This window comes from Aulonocara stuartgranti, assembly GCF_965226115.1.
Source record: "Aulonocara stuartgranti genome assembly, chromosome: 10".
Lineage (NCBI taxonomy): Eukaryota > Metazoa > Chordata > Actinopteri > Cichliformes > Cichlidae > Aulonocara > Aulonocara stuartgranti.
Window position 1 is genome coordinate 30,298,782 of NC_138946.1, and position 25,135 is coordinate 30,323,916.

The 25,135-nt window shown below is 39.2% G+C and overlaps 2 protein-coding genes across 2 annotated transcripts in view; one reads left to right on the forward strand and one right to left on the reverse strand.

Annotated features, from left to right (window-relative positions):
* LOC309715795 (homeobox protein PKNOX2-like) overlaps nucleotides 1-11,146 on the reverse strand; it is a 106,926-nt gene extending 95,780 nt beyond the window's left edge. Inside the window, exon 1 of the mRNA XM_082549209.1 lies at nucleotides 11,056-11,146. The gene's annotated coding sequence lies outside the window, so the exon portion shown is untranslated. The remainder of the gene's footprint in view (nucleotides 1-11,055) is intronic.
* Nucleotides 11,147-14,454: 3,308 nt separating this feature from the next.
* On the forward strand, nucleotides 14,455-23,009 carry tmem218 (transmembrane protein 218). The gene is made up of 3 exons (XM_082549522.1): nucleotides 14,455-14,899; nucleotides 16,754-16,856; nucleotides 22,571-23,009. Exons 1-3 carry the CDS (start codon nucleotides 14,790-14,792, stop codon nucleotides 22,703-22,705), a joined length of 348 nt encoding a protein of 115 aa, XP_082405648.1. The 5' UTR covers nucleotides 14,455-14,789; the 3' UTR covers nucleotides 22,706-23,009.
* Nucleotides 23,010-25,135: the final 2,126 nt, after the last annotated feature.

Sequence of the window (25,135 nt, forward strand, 5' to 3'; positions counted from 1 at the left end):
TGAGCACATACTGACACATTAAACTTTTTGAATTAATGTAGCTGCATGTTTCCTGCATTTAAATACATAAAACTATTTTAATACCGTAAATGAAACAGTCTAAATTTAGGCTCGATGATGGTTTCTCTGCAGAGTAGTGACATCGCCTGTATTTTAAGTTCACGTTTTTTTCTCTGTTTATTTACATGACAGACACTGCATTTTAATAACACTTTTTGAAAATTGGACTTTAATTGAGTAGTAAAATTTGTAGCTATTGCATTTTCACAAATCCCAGTGTCTTTATAGGCAATTCAAACTGCCGTCCTGATTGGCTCCCCTTATTAAATAATAGCTGAACTGTTTCCAAGCAGGCAGCATTAAACTAGGATGCATCCAGCAGCAGGTTTACTTATTTCAATTGAAAGAGTTGCTGTTGTTCATGACTAACAGCTGTATCACAATGTTATTTTTTAGTTAGCCTTTAACTGACTTTCATTTATTTGTAAAAGGCAGGATAAGTAATGTTGTATTATAATGGAAGCTTGTTTGAAGACAACCTACAAATATTCTGAAAATGTCAAGAAGTTTAAGAAATATTAAATGCCTATTATATTAACAGCACACTATAACCTACTTACTGAAAGCTTGACTGAAGTGCTGCACATCTGTCCTTTGGACTGAACAAGATCTATACAGCAGACTGCTGCCAAAGTCAAGCATTTACAGTAGTCTCCATTTTCCTGCCATGTCTTTTTGCATCTTACGCATATTAACTACTCTGTGTGAAACCTGGAGTCCAAGATAACATTACTTCTTATGAGAAATGTACCCGAGATGTGAGTGCAAACACACACAGAGAAAATAAATAGACACTTTATAGAGTGATCATCCAATATTTCAGTTCTTTCTGCATTTCTCACTTTTCAGGAATGTCTTGAACAATAGCCTCTTTGAGAGAGCGAACCTCTTATCGTGGCACATATCCTAACATGCTAATTACCCACACAGTTTGAGTTCATTTATTATGCATGAAATAATCTAATATGATGACTGTGATAATTATGCGCACATAGATAAGATAAAAGAGTAGTAACCAATTATGGCACGGGAGTTGGGAAAAGTAATTATTCTTTGTAGTGGAAAGAAGTCTCGGTAGAGAAAAAGGGGGTTCGGTCTGTTTTTCTTTTTTTCTACTTAGTACTGGATTTAACATGTGAAATCATGTCTACACTCCCAGATAATGTTTAAGGGATATTTTCGTGATTTAAAGTCTTATTTTTTAGCAGGCATTTCATTGACCAAAATGAAAAAGTAAAACTGCAGTAGACCAGAATTTGCTTCAGCTGCTGATATATCCACTTACAGTGATGTTTCTGTTATAATTGCACATGCTCACCCCCCCCAGCAAACTCCATAAATCTGACATGTTTACATTAAGACTTGAAAGGCAATGCAACTAAATGTCTTGGTTTTCATCGGCAGTAGCAAATCAGAAAGGACACCAAAAGGAAGGAGTGGTGCTCAGAGTCAAGTACTCACAAATCAGACGGGTGTTGTAGAGTCATTAAATATTACCACTTCTAAAATCAGAGCTGGCATGCGGTTAGCCCGCACCACTGTACAAACACACTTAACACAGCACAGCTTTCTTTGACAAATTATGTGCCTGCCACCACAAATCACAGGAAACAGAGACTCAGCAGTAATTTTGTTTCTCTGTGACTGTTTTGGCTCAAATCTTCTTATGAATTAAACTTTTATGTAACGGAATGTGGCAGCCTGGAAACGGTGCTGAATGTGGATTAATGTGTCGGCATGCTCACACAGACAGAGAAAGAAATGTTTTACGGTTGCTCGTAATGTCTTTAAATGAGAACCAAACTTGACTGAGTCACTGCTGCAGGCCAAAATAATGAGATACGGGAACGATAATTAAATGGGGGAAAAAGAGAAATTTTAAAACAGGTGCTAATTGCAAAATTTGTGCTATGTAAAGGAGGACTATTGTCTCTGACCTCAAACTAAAACCCAACTGAAAGTGACTCAGAAGTGCACACGTCATGGTCACACTCATCAACCGTCAACCGTGTCCCGGACCAAGTCTCCTGTGGACTCCTGTAGCTGACTCATAATTATTTGCAGAGTCCAAGCTTCAGGCCAAACACGAGTCCAGAACCATCCAGAAGACAGCTTTTAAAAACAATACTGCATCAATTTCGACAGGTTTTTCAAATCAGCTCAATTTCCATTTCCATCAGTGTCGATCCCACCCTGTTTCAACTACACACAGGTCTGAACAAAGGGACTGGCTCTCTGTGTGCTCTGTCACTTTAAACTGGAGGTTAATGTCAGTGGTGCTCATGTTTCCTTACACACTCAGCAAAGTCATAATGTTCTAAATGCAATGAAGTGAGGAAAGGAGAGAGCAAGGACGATGGATACGGCTAAGACGGAAGCTACTGCATATCATGCATTTCATATGAACAGCTGATGTTTGGAAAACATTTTCATGGATTTTTTGATGGATATTTTTTAGGGGCATTAATCCATGTTATTACAAGCTTGCAGTGAAAAAGAAGATTACTTCAGCTCTCTAAAAACAGGTCATTCTCTGGTCCAAATAAAACAAGAAAGACGTATGGACCATAAAGCCAGTTTTAACTGCTGCCTTAAGTTAAAGTTCAACAGGAGTATGAATAGACTGTTCTTGGTTGACTTCACTAAATCATTGATCATCTCTTAGACATCATTTTCAATATACTGCCAGGAATAAGTTCACCAACATGTTTTCAATATGTAATTTTAGAATAAGGCTGTTGTAAATGCTTGGGGTGTGTAAAGGACAATTTGACTCTAGATCTATCATATTGGTTCCCAAGTGTGGTGGGGTTTAGGTCCCAAAAGCTCTGGTTCAGATTAGGAAAGATGCAGGTTTCCACATTAATAAATAGACTTGTCCTTTCCAAGTTATTCTTGGACTCTTTGATAAGTTCGCAAAAACCCGATCTTTCTAATCTGCATGTTTTTCTCCAAAACATAACCACCAAAATGAATATTTTATCATGGAAAGGAGATTACTCTTATGAGCTGAAAACTCATGTTTTGTCATTGTCACTGGACAGTGGTAATCAAGGAAGTGCTTAATGCAGTAATGTGTGTTTAGCATTGTAAAACTATGTACTTTTATTCAAACTGTGGTTTTTCCTTCTATAACCGAAAAAGCTATTTTGGTGCCTAAACCCAACCAAACAGAAAAAGAAAGAATGTGGAGTTAAAAACAAAAGTGCAAAACCAGGAGAACAGAAGAGTTTCCCAGGAGAACTCCTGTCTGGCTGTTTTCTTCTCTTTAGAGGGTGTGTAATTATGTCATCCATCGCCCCACCTAACACAGATTTTTGTAGGTTTTTATTGTTTTCCATGTTGAAAGCTGAACGCTAAAGAGTTGTCCCAATGCATCAGAATTGAGGCTAAGTGAGGGTGAGTTAAAAAACAAATACTTGGTCTTTTTTTAAAGTGAGACAGGTTTTTACATCTACACATTTCCTCCATATCTAACACTCTGACTAATAAGACTCGGTTAATTATTTCCACACCCAACTTGTTTAGTCCCGACTTTGAGAATTTCCACATTGATATCAACCAAAAATGAAGTGTGAGACCTCAGTGGACTGAGAAGTGGATCATGGTCAAATGTTGGTGGCTCCCAAATCAAACTCATCCATGATTTATTATTTTTCTTTTGATGTTTCAGCCTTTCACCAATTACAGGATGTTACAGCCGGCTATTGTTAGACTTGGAAAAAAGAAGCACAAGAGCAGAGGATGGAAACAAGTTTTATTTGAAATATGGTCTGATGCTGGTGGGGGGAAATGGTGAATTGACCGATGAGATGGACACTTGGTTTTGTGGGGTTTTTGTTTTTTTGTTTTTTGCTTGTTGAAGACGGATAACAGTTGGGCTGCAGCTTATTATTATCTTATTATTATTATTTTAACAACTGGATATTCTGTTGATTATTCCATAGGTGAATCGAGTAATCGGATATGTTCTCAGTGGTTTCCATTTTAAAAATTTTAAGGTTTTTAATAGTTTATCTGCATACAACATCTGTCAAAAAACTAAAGCCTTTCATTGTCTTTATGTAAGCTGTTAACTTTCTTAAATGCAAAAATAAATAAATGATCGTAAGTGCGGTAATGTCAAAGAAAATAAGGTCTACATGAAATCTAAACTAAGGCATAAAATAAAACTGCCTTTGCTCTTTCTCCTTGGAGAGCTTTCTTACATTAGTACGAGGCAAACAGAGTTCTATGTTGCATCTTTTTGATGTTCGTTCGTTCGTGTGTGTGTGTGTGTGTGTGTGTGTGTGTGTGTGTGTGTGTGTGTGTGTGTGTGTGTGTGTGTGTGTGTGTGTGTGTGTGTTACTGAAAACAGAGGCTCTGATGATTAATCTTAATAACAATTCTGTGTCCACCCTAACAATAATAGGTCACAGGCTCAGAGTATTACTGGCACAGGTACATTTTTATCAGCCTGTGAAGAACCACTTTTAATTCTATATTTTAAGATATTTTTGTTTACTTTAAATATGAAAAAAATGATGTAAAAGCCTTAAATATGGTTTAGTACACCCCTGCTTGCTGCTGGTATCACTACAATAGAAAGCATGACGCCTGTAGTCGGCCTTCAGCAAGCTCATTTAAATATCGTATAGATATTGGAGCTTGCTAAAGATGTGGTTTGATCACGGACTCCTGCTGACTGTTTCTAGTAAAGTTTTTAATAAGAAACAACTATTTCCGTGGTGACAACTAAATGCTACAGAGCCTTGGATTAAACAAAGCATGAAGCAAAGAATTTTCATAGAGGATTTTTTTTAATAGTTGAATTATTCAAGTTACTGGATGAATCACTGCAATCCTGGAATAGAAAAAAATATATGAATGACAGAACACCTATATCAGACATGTCTGTCTACAAAACCAGTCAATATTAGCATGTATAGTGTTGATGACAGAATGCAGTATTTCACTCATATGTATATAGTTAATAGTTAATAATTAATAATTTAACATAATGCATTTTATGAATGTAGTTGCTAGGGGACTGGCCATTTTGTTAGGTTACCGTGTAGTTATATATATAAAATGTTATTTCTACTTTACCATTAGCATCCCTTTGGATGAAAAAGCTGCTGAAATTTAGCAGCAGTTCGACATCCAAGATGGCTGATGTTTAGTGAAATATAATACAGGAATGAAAGAGTGTAGTGCTCCTTTCACATTTTAGGAGTGACAAGTCTTGTGAAACACTGTGACAGATATAGCCTTCCTGTGGAAAATGAAATGCGCCTCGACTCAAGCCTGTACTGTCATAAAATCATGGCACTTTTATAGCAGGGTACTGGACTATGTAAAGGAAGTCATTTGCAGCTAATAAGAACGATTACTAAAAAGCACTGGGACAAATCATTGTGTCCTTGCCACTGCATAATGTCTTTACTAGTCTTACTAGTCTGCTGATAAGTCACAGTTTTAACTAACGACTTGTGCATTAACAAGAATTTCCCCGGGTGCCTTCAAAGACCTCTTAGAGATTAACAGCAAAGTATACAAATGGATTTGAAGAGACGACTGCTTTTGTTCAACTCTAATGCCAAGAATAAAGGAACAGCTATAGACTGAGTGAAAATATTGTCCTTCAGATCAATGGTGTCCTAGAGTGCAGTAGGCTGAAACATTCAGATGAGTGGCAGAAAGAGCAACACACTTGAATAATATCTTTGGAGAGGACTGTGGAAAATGGAAGTGTACTCCAGTAAATAGCCATTTGGAGGTCACAGCTTTAGCGTTGGTGTATTTCTATTCACAGCGCAGCAGACTTCAATGAGCTGCTGTGCCAACAATCAAAGGAAGCTGATATCTAAAGATCATCAACCACCATTTCAAAAAGGCTAATTTCCTCATCTTCTTGCCTATTGCCTTGTATCTCAATGTGTTGGGTTTTTTTTTCATCTGTATATTAATTTAGCTGTAAAACAAACAAACAAACAACAACAGTGATCTGAGATAGCTTAGTGCTCACAGAAACAGCCTGAATTCTTGTGTACCTGGTTGTAAAACTAATAAAAGCAGATCTGCATCACATAGAGGAGACAACGCTTTTCTTAATGGCAACTGCACTGCAGTGCCGAAAACCAGCTGGAGCTGTACCTGCAGTAAAAAGACGCTGGAGTTTCAATAAAAACAGCAATTTTTGAAGCGACATCAATATAGTTGCATTAAGCTAATTGAAGCTCCTGCCTCTGTATCAGTGCATGGTGTGAAGATGGCTTCATCAAAATAAGTAACAGTTCTGAGGAAACTTAAATATGTTTTATAGAATATTGCAGTGTGTGAAATTCCCAAAAGTGGCAACAGCATTTTGGCCAATGCATTTATTCATGTATTCATTCTCAATATGCAGCCACATAGTACTTGGTCGGATTTACTCTGCTGTGATCTACTGTTGAATTCAAATCAAATATTTTGAACCTCACCCAGCTCAGCTGTTACCAGGACTCTGAAATATAATAAATTCAGGATTTGCTGGCAGGATTCATATTTCTCTGTGAGAAGCTCTACTCATTTATTCGGATTATCTACATTCCACCAGAGATAAGAAGCAAAGGCACAATGAGGTTCAGAGTCTTGCTAAAGGTCTTCAAATGCAGAATATATAATGTGCTGTAGCTAATTTGATTGCACGCTTGATCTTTGAATAGTAAGCACCAATGTCTAAAAATATTATGTTTTAATTGTTTTCACTGCAAAAATAATGACATCAAAAGCAGCTGATATTAACACTACTGAATACTGACGACGTGAGAGAGAGGCCGCAGCCTGTTTCTGAAGAATCTTTGAAATACTTTTCACCCCCAGTAAACAATGCACATGCATCCTGCTGCTGGTGGAAAAACTAAGCTGTATTGGACTTTCCATTCTAAGCCACAACTTTGACTCATTTTAGGGAATGTGTCCCTGCTGGGCTTTCATTTCCTCTGTCTGAAAAAAGGAATGCAATCAGAGAACTGATGCTAAAATCATTATCTAATGACTAAAGCCCTTATTTGACTCCTTCCATGCTGTCGTGTTCACTGTTCAAGCACACATCTGTGATTGTTATGTGAAGAAGAGTATTTCTAAAAGTTTAAGAACGATCTGCAGGGTAAACTGAATGTGCTACACACTATCATTCAGTGAATAGCAGTCTGGAGGCAGACATGGATTTTTCTTACTTTTTTCCAGCTGGAGATGAGCAGTGCTGTACTGAGAGAACATTGTAATAACATTTTGTGGAGTAAAACAACACAAGAAAAAAAGAGTAGCCTGTGTCGTGTAGACAAGTATGTAATCCTCCACATGCTCATGTGCAATGGAATCACTTTTAGTTCATATTTTAAAAAAATAAACGAAGCAAAACAATCTATGCATTTAAATAGTCATTAGGAATACTGTTTTACATCAAGACTTGTAAGTAATGTAATGACTGCCTTAAAAAAGTGACTATGAAGTGTAAATGGTATCAAATATATATTAATTCACATTTTCTCACTAACTTTATCTTAAAAATGCTTCCTTAATGTTTGCTTTTGCATTGCAGTTATTTGTAAATTCTACAAGACATACATCTGGAAACACTCATTGCTAAGGCACTAAGAGGATGTCTGTTGTTATACCGATCACCAACTGGCACTGGGGAGGAACCAGCTAAATGTACTGCTGTTTGCTATTTTAATAAAAATGAAAATAACTACAATTGTGCTCAGATGCAATTATGGGGCAAAAATGTTAAATTACATATAAATGTCAAAATGTTATTGATTACTATGGGGTTATATACCACTATTCAGACTACATCATTTATTTATTGTTATTAAAGTAAAATGTTTTAATCGCTTTTTCTGCCTCACACTCTTTTCATTGTTGAGCGTTTAGATTAAAATACATTTCAGCAGTACTGTATGCCGTTACTGCCTGATTCCCTTTTTAAATTAAATTACAGTTCTAATCAACATGCCTATTCATTATAGTTTGTTTATGTCTTTCCAGAAACAAAGTCTGTAATGTTGACACTATATGGAGAATCGCTAAATTTGCCTGCTGTTCCTCTTGAAGCATAAATCAAGCCAATCCATCTCTCTCCGAAGCCCACTCCCCGGTGGCTTACTTAGAGCCGTGCCAGCACAGCACTGGCTGCGGAATGAGCATGGGTAAGCATGCAAGGGCTGTCCTTAACCTGTGCTATCTGACGATATAAAAAGGTCTCTGCCTCCTCCTGAGAGCAATAGGGATCAAGCAGGCTTAGTGGGCATGACCTACGAGGGCCCAGACAGGACCAAAACATGCAGCGCAACACAATTGTCTAAAGAACTGCCGCGCTATCGAACATGAGAAAACTAGACTACATCACTTTGCTCATGGGCCAGAACAGGAGCTATATTCACTTCGCTGAGGATACCCAGCAGACTAAAACCCTATGAATAATTCAAAACATCCGCTGTTTTTCCAGCCTGATTTTAAAAAGCCGGGCCCTCAAAAAAAACAACAAATTAGATATTTCACAATTTGATTGCTAGAAAAAAGACTCCTGCAAAGTAAGCCCTATTAGTCTTACAAGAAACCCTGTGAAAAAAAGAGAAAGAAAGGAAAAAGACTGTCTCCAAAAATGATTCCACTGGCACCATGCAGGGAGGAATTAGCAGCAAAGGCGAAGAAAATGACAAGACATTCGCTCATGGTTTAATTTCCTCAATTGCTTTATGGCCATACATAAATGCTTAAATTGGTTTGTAACATATGCTCTCCTCGCTCTGTTTACTTCCTTCATTTAGTGTGACTGACTCACTTTATTAGTGATTATCCCCCAAAAAGCTGTAGGAATGCACAGCATCACATCTCATCATGTAATTTACCCATATAGTAAGAATGGGAATATGCAAATGGTGCCGGAGTATTGTGCAGCCCTAAATGTGCCCCTGGGCTGCTTGTCCAATGACACAAATCATCAATTAAGATCTCAGCAGGGTTTGGTGGATAAACTAAATTGGCATTATCGCCTTTTGACAATATGTAGAGCTGCGTGGGGTACATAACAACAAAGAACAAACATCTCTGAGGGTGACTAGTGATGCGTATCAACTCGTGTGCTTGCGTATTTGTGTACGCCGTCTCGATCCATTCGCAGGTAAATCATCTACTGACAAAGGGTGATTTGAACGGTGTAAAAGGTAAAAGGGCTTCTCTTGCTCTTTTAACAGCAATTCACAGAACAACAGCAGTATCTTACAAAGTGTTTACTTTCACAGTGGGTGCAAATTTAGCCCCTCGTGGGATTTCATGCTCAGCATTTTGCACCTGGTGAATGTGTCTGACAAAGGGACCTAAAGTGGTCCAAATCGCCATCGTGATTTCTCAGGGAAGCAGATGATTAGTAAACAAATGGTTCAGGCATATTTAATTAAGCTAATGTACTCTTGATGTTCACACTATGGCCTTAGTTATTAGGCCCTCAGTTAGCTTTGTATAGCCAGAGCATTTTACCACTGAGAGAAAACAACTGTGTCAGTTGTCAGTTTAAATTTTATATCAAGAAAAGCGTTTCTGTTTTTAAGTCACATGTGTTTATCAAATTTGCGCCTGCCTATATGAAATACTGCCCAAAGGAACACAGGAGTTGGCTGAATTTGACTCAAAAAAACTACTAAGACAGAGCAAAAGACCAGCAAATCTGGGCCTCTCTAACTCAAGGATGTAAGTCAAATCATACAGGCTAGCAGTGCTGAAAACTAGCTGTCTCGCAGACAGTGTTTTGTGCCAGTCAAACAAGCTCTACGGTGAGCAAAACCGTCATTCAAGCAATTGTGGAATAAACAAGTCATCTGAAATAGAAAGTGGTGAGCGGCACACAAAGAGGGCCAGTGTTCAGACTAGGGAGGTTTTTGCAGGGCTGGGTAGGCTGAGTGTAAACTTTAGAGCTCACTTCAGTCAAACATTGATTGAGAAAATAAGAAGTCAAACATGCCCCTATATGAGGACAACTTAAATTACTACATGTAATATTTTAGCTTTATATATTGTTTGTTTTACTTTAAAATACTGCTGCTACACTAATTTCACTGAAAAGCTTGGGTACTTTTGTAAGTCATCAGCAAAAAAATGTAATTTTAAAGGTAACTATAGTTCACTTTTTTCAGTTTGAGATTGAAAAACATGCAACCATCTATTTTTCCTGCAAACCAAAATAATTACACACGCAAAACTCACGAGCATTAAGAAAAATAATAATAAAATTCAGTGAATTACATCAAATTGCAAGTGTGCTACATGACACCCCCCATTTACACCTCACCTAACTCGGTCAGTCAAAATAAAAGCCTTTTTAACAGCGCAACAACGAAACTTCAACATCAAGAAAATTGCATTACATTACAACACAACACGCCTTTTGCACGTTACAGACACGCCGTAAAATGAAGTGTTAATTTGCGATTAATTAGAATGGGATGAGGCGTTCCGAAGCTTTTTGACAAAGAAATCAAAGCAAACAGAACGCCAGCTTCCTGCACGCTTTACTGCTTTTATTCTCTTTAAACTATTACATTTGCACTAAAACATCCGCTTTATACATTTAAAAAAAATCTGAGATAACCGCATCACAAACATTACCGCGACAATTTCAAAAATCCAAATGCCGCATCAAGCAAAGGGAAAAAAAATCCACTGGTCTTTGAGTCCAGCACAAAAATGCTTCTCCTCTCCTTTCCCTCTCTCTTTTTTCACCCCCTCCTCTAGGCCCCCTCCCTTCCCTCAGTCTCTCGCTCTCTCTTTTTTTTTCTTTCTCCCTCCCTCACTCTCTCTCTGTCTCTCTTTCCCTCCCTATCTCTCTCTCCCTCACTCTGGCCTGGCTGGCTGTCTGACTGTATGAATAATGTCCTGCCTTTTGTAATGAAGGGGGGGAAAGGGGGAAAAAGGACGCTGGAGTGCTGAAGCCCTGCTCCCATGCACTGACATTGAAAATGAATGACAGCTTACCTGCATGCCAATCTTCATCAGACTGACACTGGGCTGACAGCACAGCCTATACTCCTCCACACAGTCGCTGACGTCAGTCATGTCAGGCCCCTCCCACCTCCATCTTCATCTCCGCTCCCCGTTTTCCCAACACCGGGCTGCTGATGCCTTCCAGTGTCCATGGGAAATACCGCAATCAGGTGTAGGGCTCCAAACACACGAAACCTCCAAGAAGAGCGCATTGACATTTGCGGTCGAGTTACGGTGGTGCAACTAGTTTACAACAATCACAGTAACCACAACAGCAAACAACAGTTCATTTCAATAAAAAAATCTAAAGAATTTAGTTGATTTTGAATCAAGAGAATCAGTCTGGACCAGCTTAAAACGCAAAAATGTGAACATTTAAATGACATTTTCAAATGATTTAATATATGAACACATTCATTGAGCTCGGGCGGACTCTGTTATAAACCTGAAAAGTAAAGTGACCTACATCTGTTCGGTCATCCTCTGTGCTTTCGGTCTTTATACAAACATAATGTGACAGCCTTTGTCAGGAAAGTGTGTCCAGTTACAGGCAAGCTTGAACCTTTTTAGTATAAGAAACCTAATTCACTGCGTGTTGATTTCCTGCTGTTCTAATCCCTACAGGAATCCCCAGTTTTATATTCACTTCATTGGCTGCCCGTGCATTTTAGGATCCATTTTAAGCTGCTTTTATTTGTCTTTAAGTGTTTGTCAAATGCTGCCCCTCTGTATCTCTCTGAGCGTCTTCATCCATACATAACTTCCCGGTCCCTCAGGTCGGCAGACCAGCTCCTCCTGAGCGTGCCCAGGACAAATCGTAAGCTCAGAGGGGATCGGGCGTTTGCTGTGGCAGCACCAAAATTGTGGAATGAGTTGCCTTTACATGTTAGACAGGCACCTTCATTATCTGTTTTTAAATCACGTCTTAAAACTTATCTATTTACCTCGGCTTTCAGCACAGCAGGACTTGTTGATGTCTCTTAATATGTTTCTAATTAATTATATTATTTTTAATTTTAAGATATTCTATATGTAATTTAAACTGTTTTCTCTTTGTTTTATATTTGTAGCACTTTGGCCAACATTGTTGGATGTAAAGTGCGTTATAAATAAAGATGCTATGCTATGCTACAGCTGTGGGTAGCTGCTTCAATGTTAAATGTCTCAGTTGTAGTCACCACAGCTCCACTTATCCTCGTTCTTTTTGTTATATCCTCACTTGTTCAGGTTTACCACTGATTACAGTTCTTCGTTCAAACAGAAAAGACCTGAGTTTAGACCTTCTTTATCGGGAATGTTCAAGCACCCCTGAATTTGGACATAGAACCCCTAAAAAATGTTCTGTTATCATTGTCTAATTTTGCATTTATATTCCCACCTGGTCTGCTGGAGACAGTGCAGGTTATAACAAGCACAGATTTAGATATCCAGTGTTCTTAATGTCATGATGTTACAGTGCACTCATACATGCTTCAACATCAACAGTGTGGATTTTTATTAATAGATTTGTGTTATTTTGACAGAAAGAAGATGAAGAGGTCATTCCACGACACAACTCACTTGTGAAGATTGAAAACACACATTACCTAAATATGTAAACATGCAAGGAAAAGTGTAAATTGTCCTGATAAAACAGGGTCATTACCATCAAAAATGTTAATGTAGGCTAGATTGTTAGAGTCTATTAGCTAATTTTAGCTTTCTGAGCCTTAGGTCTGCTGGTATATATGCATGTGCTTTATCAATTTCCTATTTCTGTTCTGGTGAAATCGGGGTGCAGTGTTTGTTTACAGCAAAGCAGACCTCTAGACAGAGAGAAAACAGCTAAGAGTGAATATGTAGTGAAAGCCAACAAAAGTTACAAAGCCATGGTAGCTTCTGCTTTGCTCACACTCATTAATAATGATTTCACATTCTAAATAGAACATATTAATTGATACGAACTGAATAGGGTTCCCATCGCTAAACATGGCTTGAACAGGATGGATGCCATTACAAATCTATTCTCCACTCTTGGATCAGGGGACCTGATATCATGTGTCCTGCAGAATAAATGAAGGGTTTGCATGAATTTGGAAACTTTAGTGTAAAATAAACTCTACCAACTCCAGGTGTATGGGGTGGCAGAGTGATGTTTTTTTTTAAATGTTTTAATTTTAATTGCAATTTAATTGAAGTAAACTGAACTGCCTGTACGTGGTTAAGAGACTGAAAAAAGAGAGTGACAAAAGGCTGTGCATGTTTCTTCTCCTATCTGCTTTGTATAGTTCTTTAATGTACCGTGGTCATTTCTGGTCAACAATTGAACACAATTGAGTCTTTGCCTTCAGTTTGCCCGCTATAAGACTGGTGTTTCATATGGAAAACTGTGATTATTCATTCCAACTAATTGGGTTGCTTTGAAGGTAATATTGTAATGTGCATTCCTTTGAACTGAGGGTTGTAAAGGGGAAAAGGACAGCAGCGCATGTTTACAAACAGAATATTCCGCTAATATTAATTGCAAGGAAGTCTGTGCATGTCATTATGATAGGGGGCTGAGCCCCCTTCAAGGTCTAATCCCAGAATCGCCCCTTCCTGGACACTTTGATACAACATTGAAAGTGAGACGTTTGTGTGCGCTTTAATCTGTTTGATTGCAGTGAAAGTGTAGAAAAGATCAAATCGCCCGATGGAAAGTCAGGCAGGCACAGGCAAAACACAAAGAGCGGTTTAAACTGCTCTAAAAAAATGTAAATATCTAATAAGGCGACATATTCATAATTTCTCTCACACACGCGCGCTAGAATGCACATGCCTTTGAATTGCGGACCTGGCTAGCCCCCTGTTGGTCACCATGAATATTACCCATGATAAATCTTAGCTCGGAGTGCACGTGAGACATTCAGTCACTACTATTAATACACTTTGTAGATCAAGGAGCAGAATATTGTTACGAATAAAAACAGGAGTTTAAAATACGGCGGGATACTTTATGGACACGTGTGATAATCCCTTGAATTAAATGTGTTTTGTGCAAGACTGAATAATACTAATACTCCTTTGGGCTTACTCTGGGGATACCTTCAGATAAGTATTCATACAAGACTTTATGAGTGTTTCAAACACCGCCGGTTCATAAACTTTAAGGAAATCTACCTCAGTGAGCCGAACCTAACATAAGGCGCTGAAACGTGGCCTGGCTATAATGCAAGGACCTGGCTGTAAAATGGGACCCTTCCTCGGAATAAATGGGGTAAAGTTCGACATTCGCATAAGAAGGCTCTACTTCTTCTCTGGTGTTGTGTGGCAGCTTCACAGTGGGGCTTAACGCTTAAGTAACGACGCATTTGATTGGTTAGTCGTCTGGCTCATTTACCCAATTACATTACAGTTTGTTGTTACCAGGAAGCAGATGAAGCCATAGAGAAGGCTTAACCGATGCTAAGAAAAAAAATAAAAGGCTTAACCGATGCTCGGCTCGTTTTTATGTGAGAAATGGCGAATTAGCTGGCAACATTAGTTCGCAACTGTGTCGGCCTGATATTTTAAAGCCTTCTGTCTCAGCGCTAGTAGAGACAGCGAACTTACTTGTAAGGCAGTGTCTCGACTACCTTTAGCTGCTGCAGCTGTCGGTAGTTCGATACCGCACAGCGTTGTTAAGTGTACAATTAGCATTTTTCATAAATACAAAGGATTGGGCGTTCGGTGTGATGAGTTAGCTCCCTTAAAAACGTTGCTTTAAAATGGCAAATACTGTCCTTGAAGTCGGTATCGGCGTTTTCGTTATTGTGGCGGTCTGGATTGTTGCTCTTGTGTTTGGGATTTTGCTGCTGAGAGCGCCAGGGTCCGCAAAGTGAGTGGCATAACAGCACACACACAGGCTTAACTCTGATGGAATATAGGAATATTTATAACGAAAAGCCGGGATAACATTTATCTCAATGGGCGCCGCATTTCCTTGAAATGCGCGCCACTTGTCTCATAGCTGGGCTCCAGTGCACCTAGGAGATAACACGTTGTAACCACTAACGAGGCTTCCTTGTAAATTCGGCATACTTTTGCATCACACAGTAACCACAGTGTAATCCCAAAAAATGTCTTCTGCTTTCCGCTGCTCCCTTTAGGGACCTGCAGCGGGTTATCTGGCTCCATTTCAGCCTTTCCCTACCATCCTCCTCTGTCTTTCAGTCCTCTTTCACTACATGCATGAAGCCGAAGATCTTTTTTTTGTCCTGCCTGACAGCTCCATCTGAAACATCCTTTGTCCAGTTTATCCACTGTCCTTCCACTGTACATGTCCCAACATTGTCAGGCGTGCCTTTCTAACTTTGTCCGTCCTGGTCACTCCTAAAAAAAAAACCTCAGCATCTTCAACTCTTTCACCATCTGTTCTGCCTCCTGTCATTTTGTTAGCACTGGCGTCTCTACAGCCAGATGTATGTGATGTATAGCAGGTCTACACCTACACCCCTCCAGGCTCTTTTCCACCTGTTCTCTACTCTCACTTTAGATTACAATGTCTTCTGTAAACATCATAGTCCATAGAAACCCCTGCCTGACCTCGTCTGTCGGCTTGTCGTACACCAATGCAGACAAGAAGGGGCTCAGACCCATCTGTAATCCCTATAATACCTGTAATACATGTCCTGCACCACCCTCACATACCTCTCTGTCACTCTTGACGTCCTCATGCAGTACCACAGTTCCTCTCTTGGAACCCTATTATATCATTTCTATAGATCTAAAAAAAAAAAAAAACACGGTGCAACTCCTGATTGTCTCTATACATTTACTCCCCCCCTTCAATGAAGCAGCTCATCCTTCATGACTACTCCTACTTCAATATACTCTCAGCCTTGCATTCCTTTCACCTGGTCTCTTGCACACACAATATATCTACCTTATGTCTCTCTATTCTGTTAGCCACTTTACCAGTCATTGTCCCCAAATTTATAGTTCGTAGAGTCATTTCCAGATTTCAGTCTTTCCTTTTTCTGCCTCCTAAGTGCCCTATTATACCTGCTTTTTGGTCCCTGGAGAAAAGCACCGTATGATAATGTTGACTTAATGCTTTAATGCCATTATTAGTTCACTGACTTGCGGCCACGTCCCACCCCCGTCAGCTGGGTTAAAATTACAAAAATTATAATGTCTCAAATATCATTAAGGGCTGGAGCTGGGTGTTTGAGAGGAGGTGAGGGACAGAGGAGGTGTTAAGTGCTCAAAAACAATCTAATTAACACCAAGGGAAGGGATTTTTGCACAGTCACCATGAGACATGCTGAGACATTGTTTTGCTTTATAGGCTACTCAGTGAGACCAGCAAAAATCAACTTTTCCATCAAAACACACGCTGCGTCACTGGTTGAGTGCTGCAGCGATACACCTTGCACTCCCTGCTGATTAACATTTGTGCAATTACTCAACATTGGACCATTATACCACTAAAGTCAGTAAAATTTGAACTCCTGTAACACCAAACACTGTGCAATTACAGTAAAGTTTAAATGTGTGAAACATGGTGCTATTTACTTGATTGGAAAGTTAACAACTTTTGAAAACCACAATAAAGGCTGCCATTGTTTAGATTGCTATTGGCTATGATGACATTAGCCCCAGGTAACCCTGCATGCCTTACAGATCATTAACTCAGTAGTGGAGACCTCATCCTCAATCCTCTGTCTTTGAATCCCATGTGTCTTCTCAGGTTAGGAGTTCTTCCTGTTTTCCTCTTGGCTCTCACGATCACTTTGGTGTTGGTGTTTTTCCCCCGCAGCCCAGAGACACCTCTGCCTTTCAAAGATATAGAGGTGAGCTTAATTCACTAATCACAGACACATTAACATAATATTAAAGAGTGTGTCAGTGTCTGTATCTTTGTTTATTGGGTAACTCAACTCGACTCCAAGTCTCATGTGCCACCTGGAATAATAATTAGTATGATTTTGCTCATCATTTTGTTCACTAGTTTTTACTGTAAATCTGCTGCAAAATCGATGTCAGGAAAACACAGAACACGATACCATTTATTGAAAATGTATTCATTAAAACAAAAACACATTTGCTATTATTATAAAACCTAGCTAGGGATGCATTGATTGATCAGTCACAGATCAGTACTGCAGTTATCCACCATACTGAACAATATTCATCTCAGTGGCTTCCCGTGACGTAAATATTGCTGATTTTCACTAATAATATTTCACCAGTAGCTGAATTTGAGGCTATGAGTTGAGGGCATCTTTAAAGAGTTTAAGCAGAATTGAATCCTGCAACATGACACTGACCTAAAACATACCAGTAAATCCACCAAGAACTGGTTGAAAACTAAGAAATTGAGAGTCCTGGGGTGGCATTGTAAAGACCTATTAATTGTTGAGATGACTATTGAGAGTCTGCCACCACTGATGGTATTCTGCTATATTGCAGACTGATGTCAGAGACTGCTGGATGACTACAAAAAGCGTCTCTGAAGTTATTTTAGCCCAAGTCAAAGGGGGAAAACTGGCTATTAAGTGGTGGGGTAACCCTTTCCTCAGTTAGAACATAAAACAAGGTTCATTTTTGTTGTTTAGCTGTGATTAAAGCACTTTTCCCCCAGAGATAAATAAAAACAAGATTAGATATTAACATGTAAACCTTTTTAAATAAAGTGCTGAATGTTCACTGAGGTATCCAAATGTTTTCACATTGATGTATTTCAGCTGGCCAGTGTAATGTCGTATAAAAACTTGCATGTCTTCTCACACAGAGATTGCAGTTTTTGAAAACACATGGTATGGAAAGAGTGACACACATGTAAGAATATTTTGCAGACAAGTAAACTGGTAACAAAGATGGTGAAGAGGTGAATCACATTGCCCTAGAGCAAATAAGAAAGAGCCAGTCATTGGTGGCCATGACAAATGGTTTAAATGAACAGCTTATGTTGTTATAACCCACACTTATGCACTATAAATTTATAGTTTGGCAATAAAGCCACTGACAGCACTCTTTACACTACACCATATATATTTGAGTGCTTATGATATTGTGGGCTAGGCTAGACATTCAATAGTTCTGTATTTTTTAAATTTTTTTTAGTATCCCTCAACTGTAAAAGGCTGATACTGCTGTCACCCTGCTAGGTGGGCAGTGTGGACAAGCAAATTTGTAAATGTGATAACTTGAGAACAAAGTGACGTAGGATTTTCAAACTAATAACAGAGGTAGATCTACTAGGAGGCTGCTCAGTTTCAGTTAGCCTGCCAGAGTATGGTTTGCTTGTTTTTGTTTAGTTTTTGTTATTAAAAAATGTTTGCTTCTGGTTTGGTTTTAATAGTTCAGTACAATTCAGTTCAGAAAATCAGTACAGTTATTACAAAAAACTCTGTATAATGGCTTTTTTCGAGCAGTTGACTCACAGTCTTATAGACATCAGCAGTCGCAATAAACACATCCATCAATTCCTTTTTTAATTTTTAATTTTATTTTACTTCCTTTTCCAAGTTCACAGAATTTTTTGTTTTAATTTTTTTAAGAATCTAGTTTTTTATTTTAGTTATTTAAAATCCTTTGTTTCAACATCTAGTTTTAGTTTTATTTTAGTTTTAGTTAATCATAATAGAAAGTTGTGGCTCAGAGAGTCTGATTGCTGTAAGCATGGAAGTAGTGAGGTGACACTCATACGTAATACTGCATAATGCCTGCACTGTCACAGACAGAAGGCAACGTGACTAAAAGAGCCCCTGATCAGTAGGTTCATCCACACCTGGTTCAGTCGGAGTCAGATTTATTAAGAGAACAATGCATGCAGGTATGTGTACATGTGTTGTAGAAATCAGATGTACTTTTTTTTTTTAAATAAATAAGGTCCCAGAACTTTACAATTGGTGTGTCCCTACTTGTGTTTCCTGCTTAATGACAACATAATGTAGTTCATTTAGAAATGATGGGGGTCTGCGATGTCATCAGTCTTGATGTAAGGCCATGTGGCATTCATTTCCAGCCAATATATTGGGTGCAGAGGGAAAAATGAGGATTTAGAGCCCACAAATTAACAGCAAGCTTTAGCTGAATGTTTATCTCATGTTCAATACATTATGTTATTTATTCAGTTAATTATAGTGCCTGCAATCCTAATTCTCAAAGACAATTTTATCATAGACGGTGTTATTATGTAGAAAGGTGAGTTATATTTAGTTCTAAATGGCAAAGCTCTGATCATGCAGGGTTGTAAAGTAAAGCATTCGCTACATTCATTTGTACTAATTAAAGATCTACGTTCTACTTAGCTTTAAGATGCAGTGAGTGTATATAAACAGCCGATGCAGAATGAAAGCTTAATTTTACTGTAATGTAAGGCAGTATCTGCACAACACTGTATGCCTGTAAATAGTGTCAGTGTGTGCACTTCTGTGCATGTGCTTGTCGTAAAAGGCCTGGTCTGCTTTATCTTAGACCAGCAGCAACACAGAACAAACACTCCCCCATGCTGCCTCGGGGTCGTGCCAATAAGCCGGCTAGATCTGCCAAGCAAGCTGCCACCCCATAGAAATAGCAGAGCGGAGCAGCATTCTGGCCAGCTCATGTTTTATATCCTTTGTGCAAAGGCAGATACCAGACCTACAACAGAGAGAGGGGGAGGCAGCAAAATCAGACTTCCTGGATTTCTGTACAAGGTTTCCAAATAAAATGAACCTATGCTGACTAATTATCACACACAGGTTTTCTTACTTCTCAAGTCATTATTGAGACGCACATTATTTCCCATGATTTGAGATAAAGATTTTTAAAAAATCAAGTCCTAAAAAGGGTTCTCTCATCATCATTTTTACAAAAACCTCAAAACAGAAAGATGCCACCAGAATTCAAATATTATAATAGCAAGACGCAAATTGCTTAAAGAAAAGAAAAGAAGAAAAAGAGGCGTGAAGAACGTCTTCATCTCCGTTCTTTGGAGTATGTAGTAACACCTGTAGAAAACAGATCATCTACCCTCCCCCGTAGGATCCAAAACGGTATTTAAATGAAGGCAGATATGCATGTTAAGGTAATAAATTGATCTACTGGGCACAGTTAGTGACTTTTTGTGTTTGTATCATGTTGTGATGTACACTCATTTTTAGCTAATACACACAAAGACACACAAAACTTTGTAACCTATCTGCAAGCAGAAAGATAAGTGAGAGAAAAGAATGTCTAGCCTCCTGTTAAAGAAAAGTAAAATATCATAGTGCCAATTAGGCCAGTCTTAGAGCAGGAGTGGGGGTGGTTTGTACCACACCCCATAGTTCTCCCACCTCCCCCACCGCCTGCATGCTCACACTGTGCGTCCTGTGGCACATTAATAAAACATGGGCCGCTTTCTGGGCTCCTGCTTGCTGCGTAATTGGCAAATTAAAAAGTGAGATGTGTTAAATGCACCTATAAGAAACAGCATACATCAACCCCACCTCATGCACACCAGTGGGTTTACACGCGTGCACACACACACACGCACACACCTTCTCTCATTTCACAGCAGACTCTGTGAAATCCTGTTTAAGACTGCAGTAGAATTGCAGCTCTCCTCCCATTATTTAGCTTAAGGGCGTTTTCTCCGTTTGTCTTCTTGTATTCATGATCCAAATTATAACATGCAGCCATTAATGACGTGCTGATGAATCTTTTTGATGGCAAATTTTAAAAATCCAAACTTCCCCTTATCCACGAAACAGCATCATCAGTGTGGCAGATGTGTTGTTTTTCTGAGCCCTGCATCTTGCTCGCTTCACATCTCTTAATTGACATGTTGCTTGGGTGAGCTGCAGTGCTGTGTTGTTGGTGTCCCTGCTGATCATCTGTCTAGATAGGGAACAGCAGGATTCCAAAATAAAGAGAAGCCCGAATCAGCATTAAGTTGTGTGAGAGCGAAACAACAAACATGTTTTCAATCACAGTTTATTCCGTGAACAAACATAGCATCAGAGGTTTGATGACCAATTCTCGGCCAGTGGTTTAAAGTGACATGACCCTTCCAGCATGTTCAACCTATTCCACCTATTGAACTGATTTTCTTGTTATGCTATCTGGGATCATTTTTCTATGTGTAAGATAATAACGGGCTGTGTGGCTGGATAAGTTCTAAATGTGCACAGGACTTCTTTTAATGAGAGTCTCTAAGCTTATATAATGGCAGCTTTGTAACAGCAGGGACTCAGAGACAGCATTTAATATGAAAAAGTGCAGCTGGTTGTTGTGCAGTCTGTTAAAGGAGGTCAATTTACCACAGACACCCGTGCATTACATCAAATTAATTATTGCACTAAAAGTGTCAGATAGTGAACTATTAGTATGGGGGAAATGATCGTTTCCAAATGCAAAGAGAAACAAGAGTACAGCAGGGATTTTTTTGTCTACTGTTTGAACCCAAAAGTGGCTGAACCCATAGAAGGTCACACTATATCACACTATATACTGAATACTGTACTACCTGCTGCCTTTAATAGCCAGCCAGTGGTGAACACTGTGAACACACAAAGTGTTCACCACTGTGAGTGAGCGTAGGCCAGAGCCAGCAAGAAATAGATCTGTCTCTATGCCTGCGAGTCACAGCCTGCATCATGGTTTTCTCCCATCTGCCATATAACGAACTAAACTGAATGTTCACCAACACCAAATTAACTAGAAAGAGATCTTTGAATACTATATGTATTTATAGCATCACAGTTAACCAAATGTTTCAGGCTTGTCTGAGTTATGGAGTGATGTAGTTGTCAGAAAAGGCTTTACTGTTCAAGGATCTCATTGTTGTTTCCATGGATGCTTTTAACAAATAGGGCTTGACAGATACTAATAAACTTCAAGTCATTTTTTCAGCACTTCTTCATAAAGAGAGACTAAAAGCTATTGTGGAGCCATATTTGCTCTGTATATGAAGGGAAAATGTATAGCATATGGAGCAGTGGTTTGTGCTTAGTAAGACTAGAAAAGCACCATACAAATGCTAGTCCATCCCACTCCTTTGATACAGGTGCTCTTGATTATTGCTCATCGTTCTTCATGTCACTGCTTACAACACTCATCAAACTTGTCTGAAGTAGGTGAAAGCACAGATTGTGCCAGAATATGCAATGCAATCTGAATTTGGGGGGAAAAATGTGAAAATTGCAAAAAATAAATAAATCCAGCACCGATTTGGGGAATTCAGCGATTTCCGGCCACCTGAAGCCAAATCAAACTGTGTTTCCTGTCAAATGCTCAATTTTGCTCTGCCTCCATAGTTGACAGCAGTCATGAGGTTGTTGGTAAAGAAAGCCAGGTTAAGCTTAACTCGACAAAAAGAAATCCAGATAATGTTTTACTATCCATAGAACAATTTAAGAAATGTTAAATGAGTGACCTTCTAAAGTTGATTTCTCACTGAGAAATTTGCACTTGAGCCTTTATGAAAGCCCTGCCATGACATCTAGTGGCTAATAGAGGAACTTTATGTATAACCCTGTGTTTTCCATACACTAGAAACTACAAACTTCTAATGGATTTACTTTATTTTGCTCTGTAGATAGTGGACACCTTGTTCATCGGCCGCTACGTGCTTCTGGCTGTGGTGAGCACCATCTTTCTGGTGGCATTCTTTGTGCTGCTTCCCTTTCATTTCCTGGAACCCGTGTATGCCAAGCCCTTAAAAACACACTAGAGTTGGCGCCTGAATCACAGGCTGATTTACCCAGTCTGACAAGTCCTGAAGACCCCAGCCTGCCTTCACAATAGATTGTGGAACACATGTGAATGGAAGATCCAGTTTTGTCTTAGCACTGCTGTTTGTGTCTTCATGATTTTGTATACAACAATATAAATTGATATATTTGGGTCAAGTTTTCATATTTTGTATCACTTAGCACAAGTAATGACCACATCCTTTAAATTTTGATGCATGTATGGAACAAGCCAGTAATTCTTTGTCATTCAACTTTTTCATCCAACAATAAATAAATAATTAAGTATGTGATTATGACTCTCAAGTTTTTGCTTCTGATTAATTTCTGCAGTACTCTCAAAGTACGGTAACTGATAATTGTGATGGTACATGATGCACATTTAGCCCAGAGTGAAAATTGCTCAATTTTCCACGATCTGCCATTTACAGCTGGATTATTTTTGCCTTTTGTTCTTTTGCTTTAAAGCTCAAATGTATGCTGGCGTAATATGACTTGTGTTTTCCAGAGAAGCGTTCCTAAATTGGACAGTTGAAAAAGCTTAAATAGGACAAGGCAAACTATAATTAGACTTCGCAATGCAAAACATAACCTTGTAACTATATTAGGCAGAGCTTTTTTTGCCTGTAAAACAGGCCAGTTGGGTTTACTTTAACCTAGCACCAGTTGCTGAACATAAGCATGCCCAGCTATCAGGGAACACCAAGAACTGATCGTGATGCAGGCTGGTTGTTGGAGGATTTTGCTGCTGCAGTGTCTAGTGACCACAGACGTGGACTGAGTGCTCTGATGTTGAACAGACATTAAAGAAAGTTGGGTTAGGAAAAAAAGACTCCAGACACGCTCTTGGAGATTAGCTGTTGAGGATAGCAATGATACTCTTCTAAACTAAGATTTTCTAAATACACATTTAAATGTAAGTGTTGGATAAGTCAATCATGTCATATCGTGTAAAGTGTTGTCAGTACATTGAAGAACAGGGGGATGCATTCACACAATTCCACAGGGTCGCAATAAGCGGATGATTCCATAGAGTAATGAGCTTTTGCAGTCCAGAGGCTCAATTATAAACACTTACCCCCCTCCCGCCTCCATTTTAAAAGTGTGAAGCCTGAGGAGACATGGAGTGGAATTCCAACCAGGCCGATGAAAGAGAATCTAATGAATCAAAACCAATCCTATTAGTTCCAGCCCACATCTCCATACTATGGTCCTTTTTCTGCATAACAATCCACTGCATGATTTCGCACAACCTGGGGAACTGGGGGGATTTCATCACGGTGGGGTAAGGGATCCGAAATCTTTTCAACCTGGAGGGACTTGTTGGCTGTAATTGACCGCATGAATACCGCAAAACATGATCTTAGCCCCAGTAGAAAGTGCCACCGAGTGTCTTTAAAAGCAGTGAAATTGAAGAAGAGGCTTAGCTGGCTGACTTTAACTTGATTGAAAACTTTTTGGATCTGTTCCTTTTACTTATCAACAGAATGGTCTTTTTGAGAATATTCCGCTGCAGTTTCTGTTTCAAGGTCATAATGCAAAAGGTATTTACACCAACTCCTCACTGCCTTTGCAGCCTCCACGCTCAAGGTTTTACATTCCCTGAAGTCTGGGCCTTGAAGAAGCCAGTATTCCCTGGCTCTCATTTTCACACACCCTCTCACTCTACCTCACCTTTTTAATCTTTCTCTATCCTCTATCCTTTCCTCATTTTAATTTTTGCTGTTAAACTCCATCTCTGGGGAGTGGGAAAATGAGCAGAACAAAGGATGTGGGGGTTTAAGGATCATTTGGAGCTGGGAGATGCAGTCTTTGTGGCGCAGCCAGCTGGACATATAAAGAGATGGGGGGTGGGAGAGATACAGAAAGAGAAAGCTATGCAAGGGCAAAGAGGTGTGAGCATGGTTTTGAAACTGCAGAGGGGCTGGTTGCTCTCCTTGGGGTAGATCCTGCATTTAGATGCACTCAAGCAGAACTTCTGGCTTGCCCTTCACATCCTTAGCCATCTTTGTTTGTGATATGGACACTGTCACCACCCCACCTAGCTCCCACAACATTCACAATCCATTAAAGATTTCAGGCAAAGTTGATGCACTTATCCCAAAAGAATGACATTCAGTTCGTGTTAAATCAAGCAGATGGCAATGTTTGCTATCCTTTCAGCAAGTTTGGTAAATAAAACCTGATGAGACTTTCGAAGGGAAACACAAGCAGGGTCATTTTAAGTCCTTATAAAGTCTTGAATTAGATAAGGACTGATTTGCCAACATGGGTGTCTGGCAGTGTCTGTTGAAGACACTAGAGTTCACTGTCTGCGGCTTTCACTGAGGTATGAGAGAGTTTGTGATAGAATGTGAAAATGAACCAAAGCCTTGTCGCCCAAGCAACAAACTATGCCGTTTTGGGGCCAA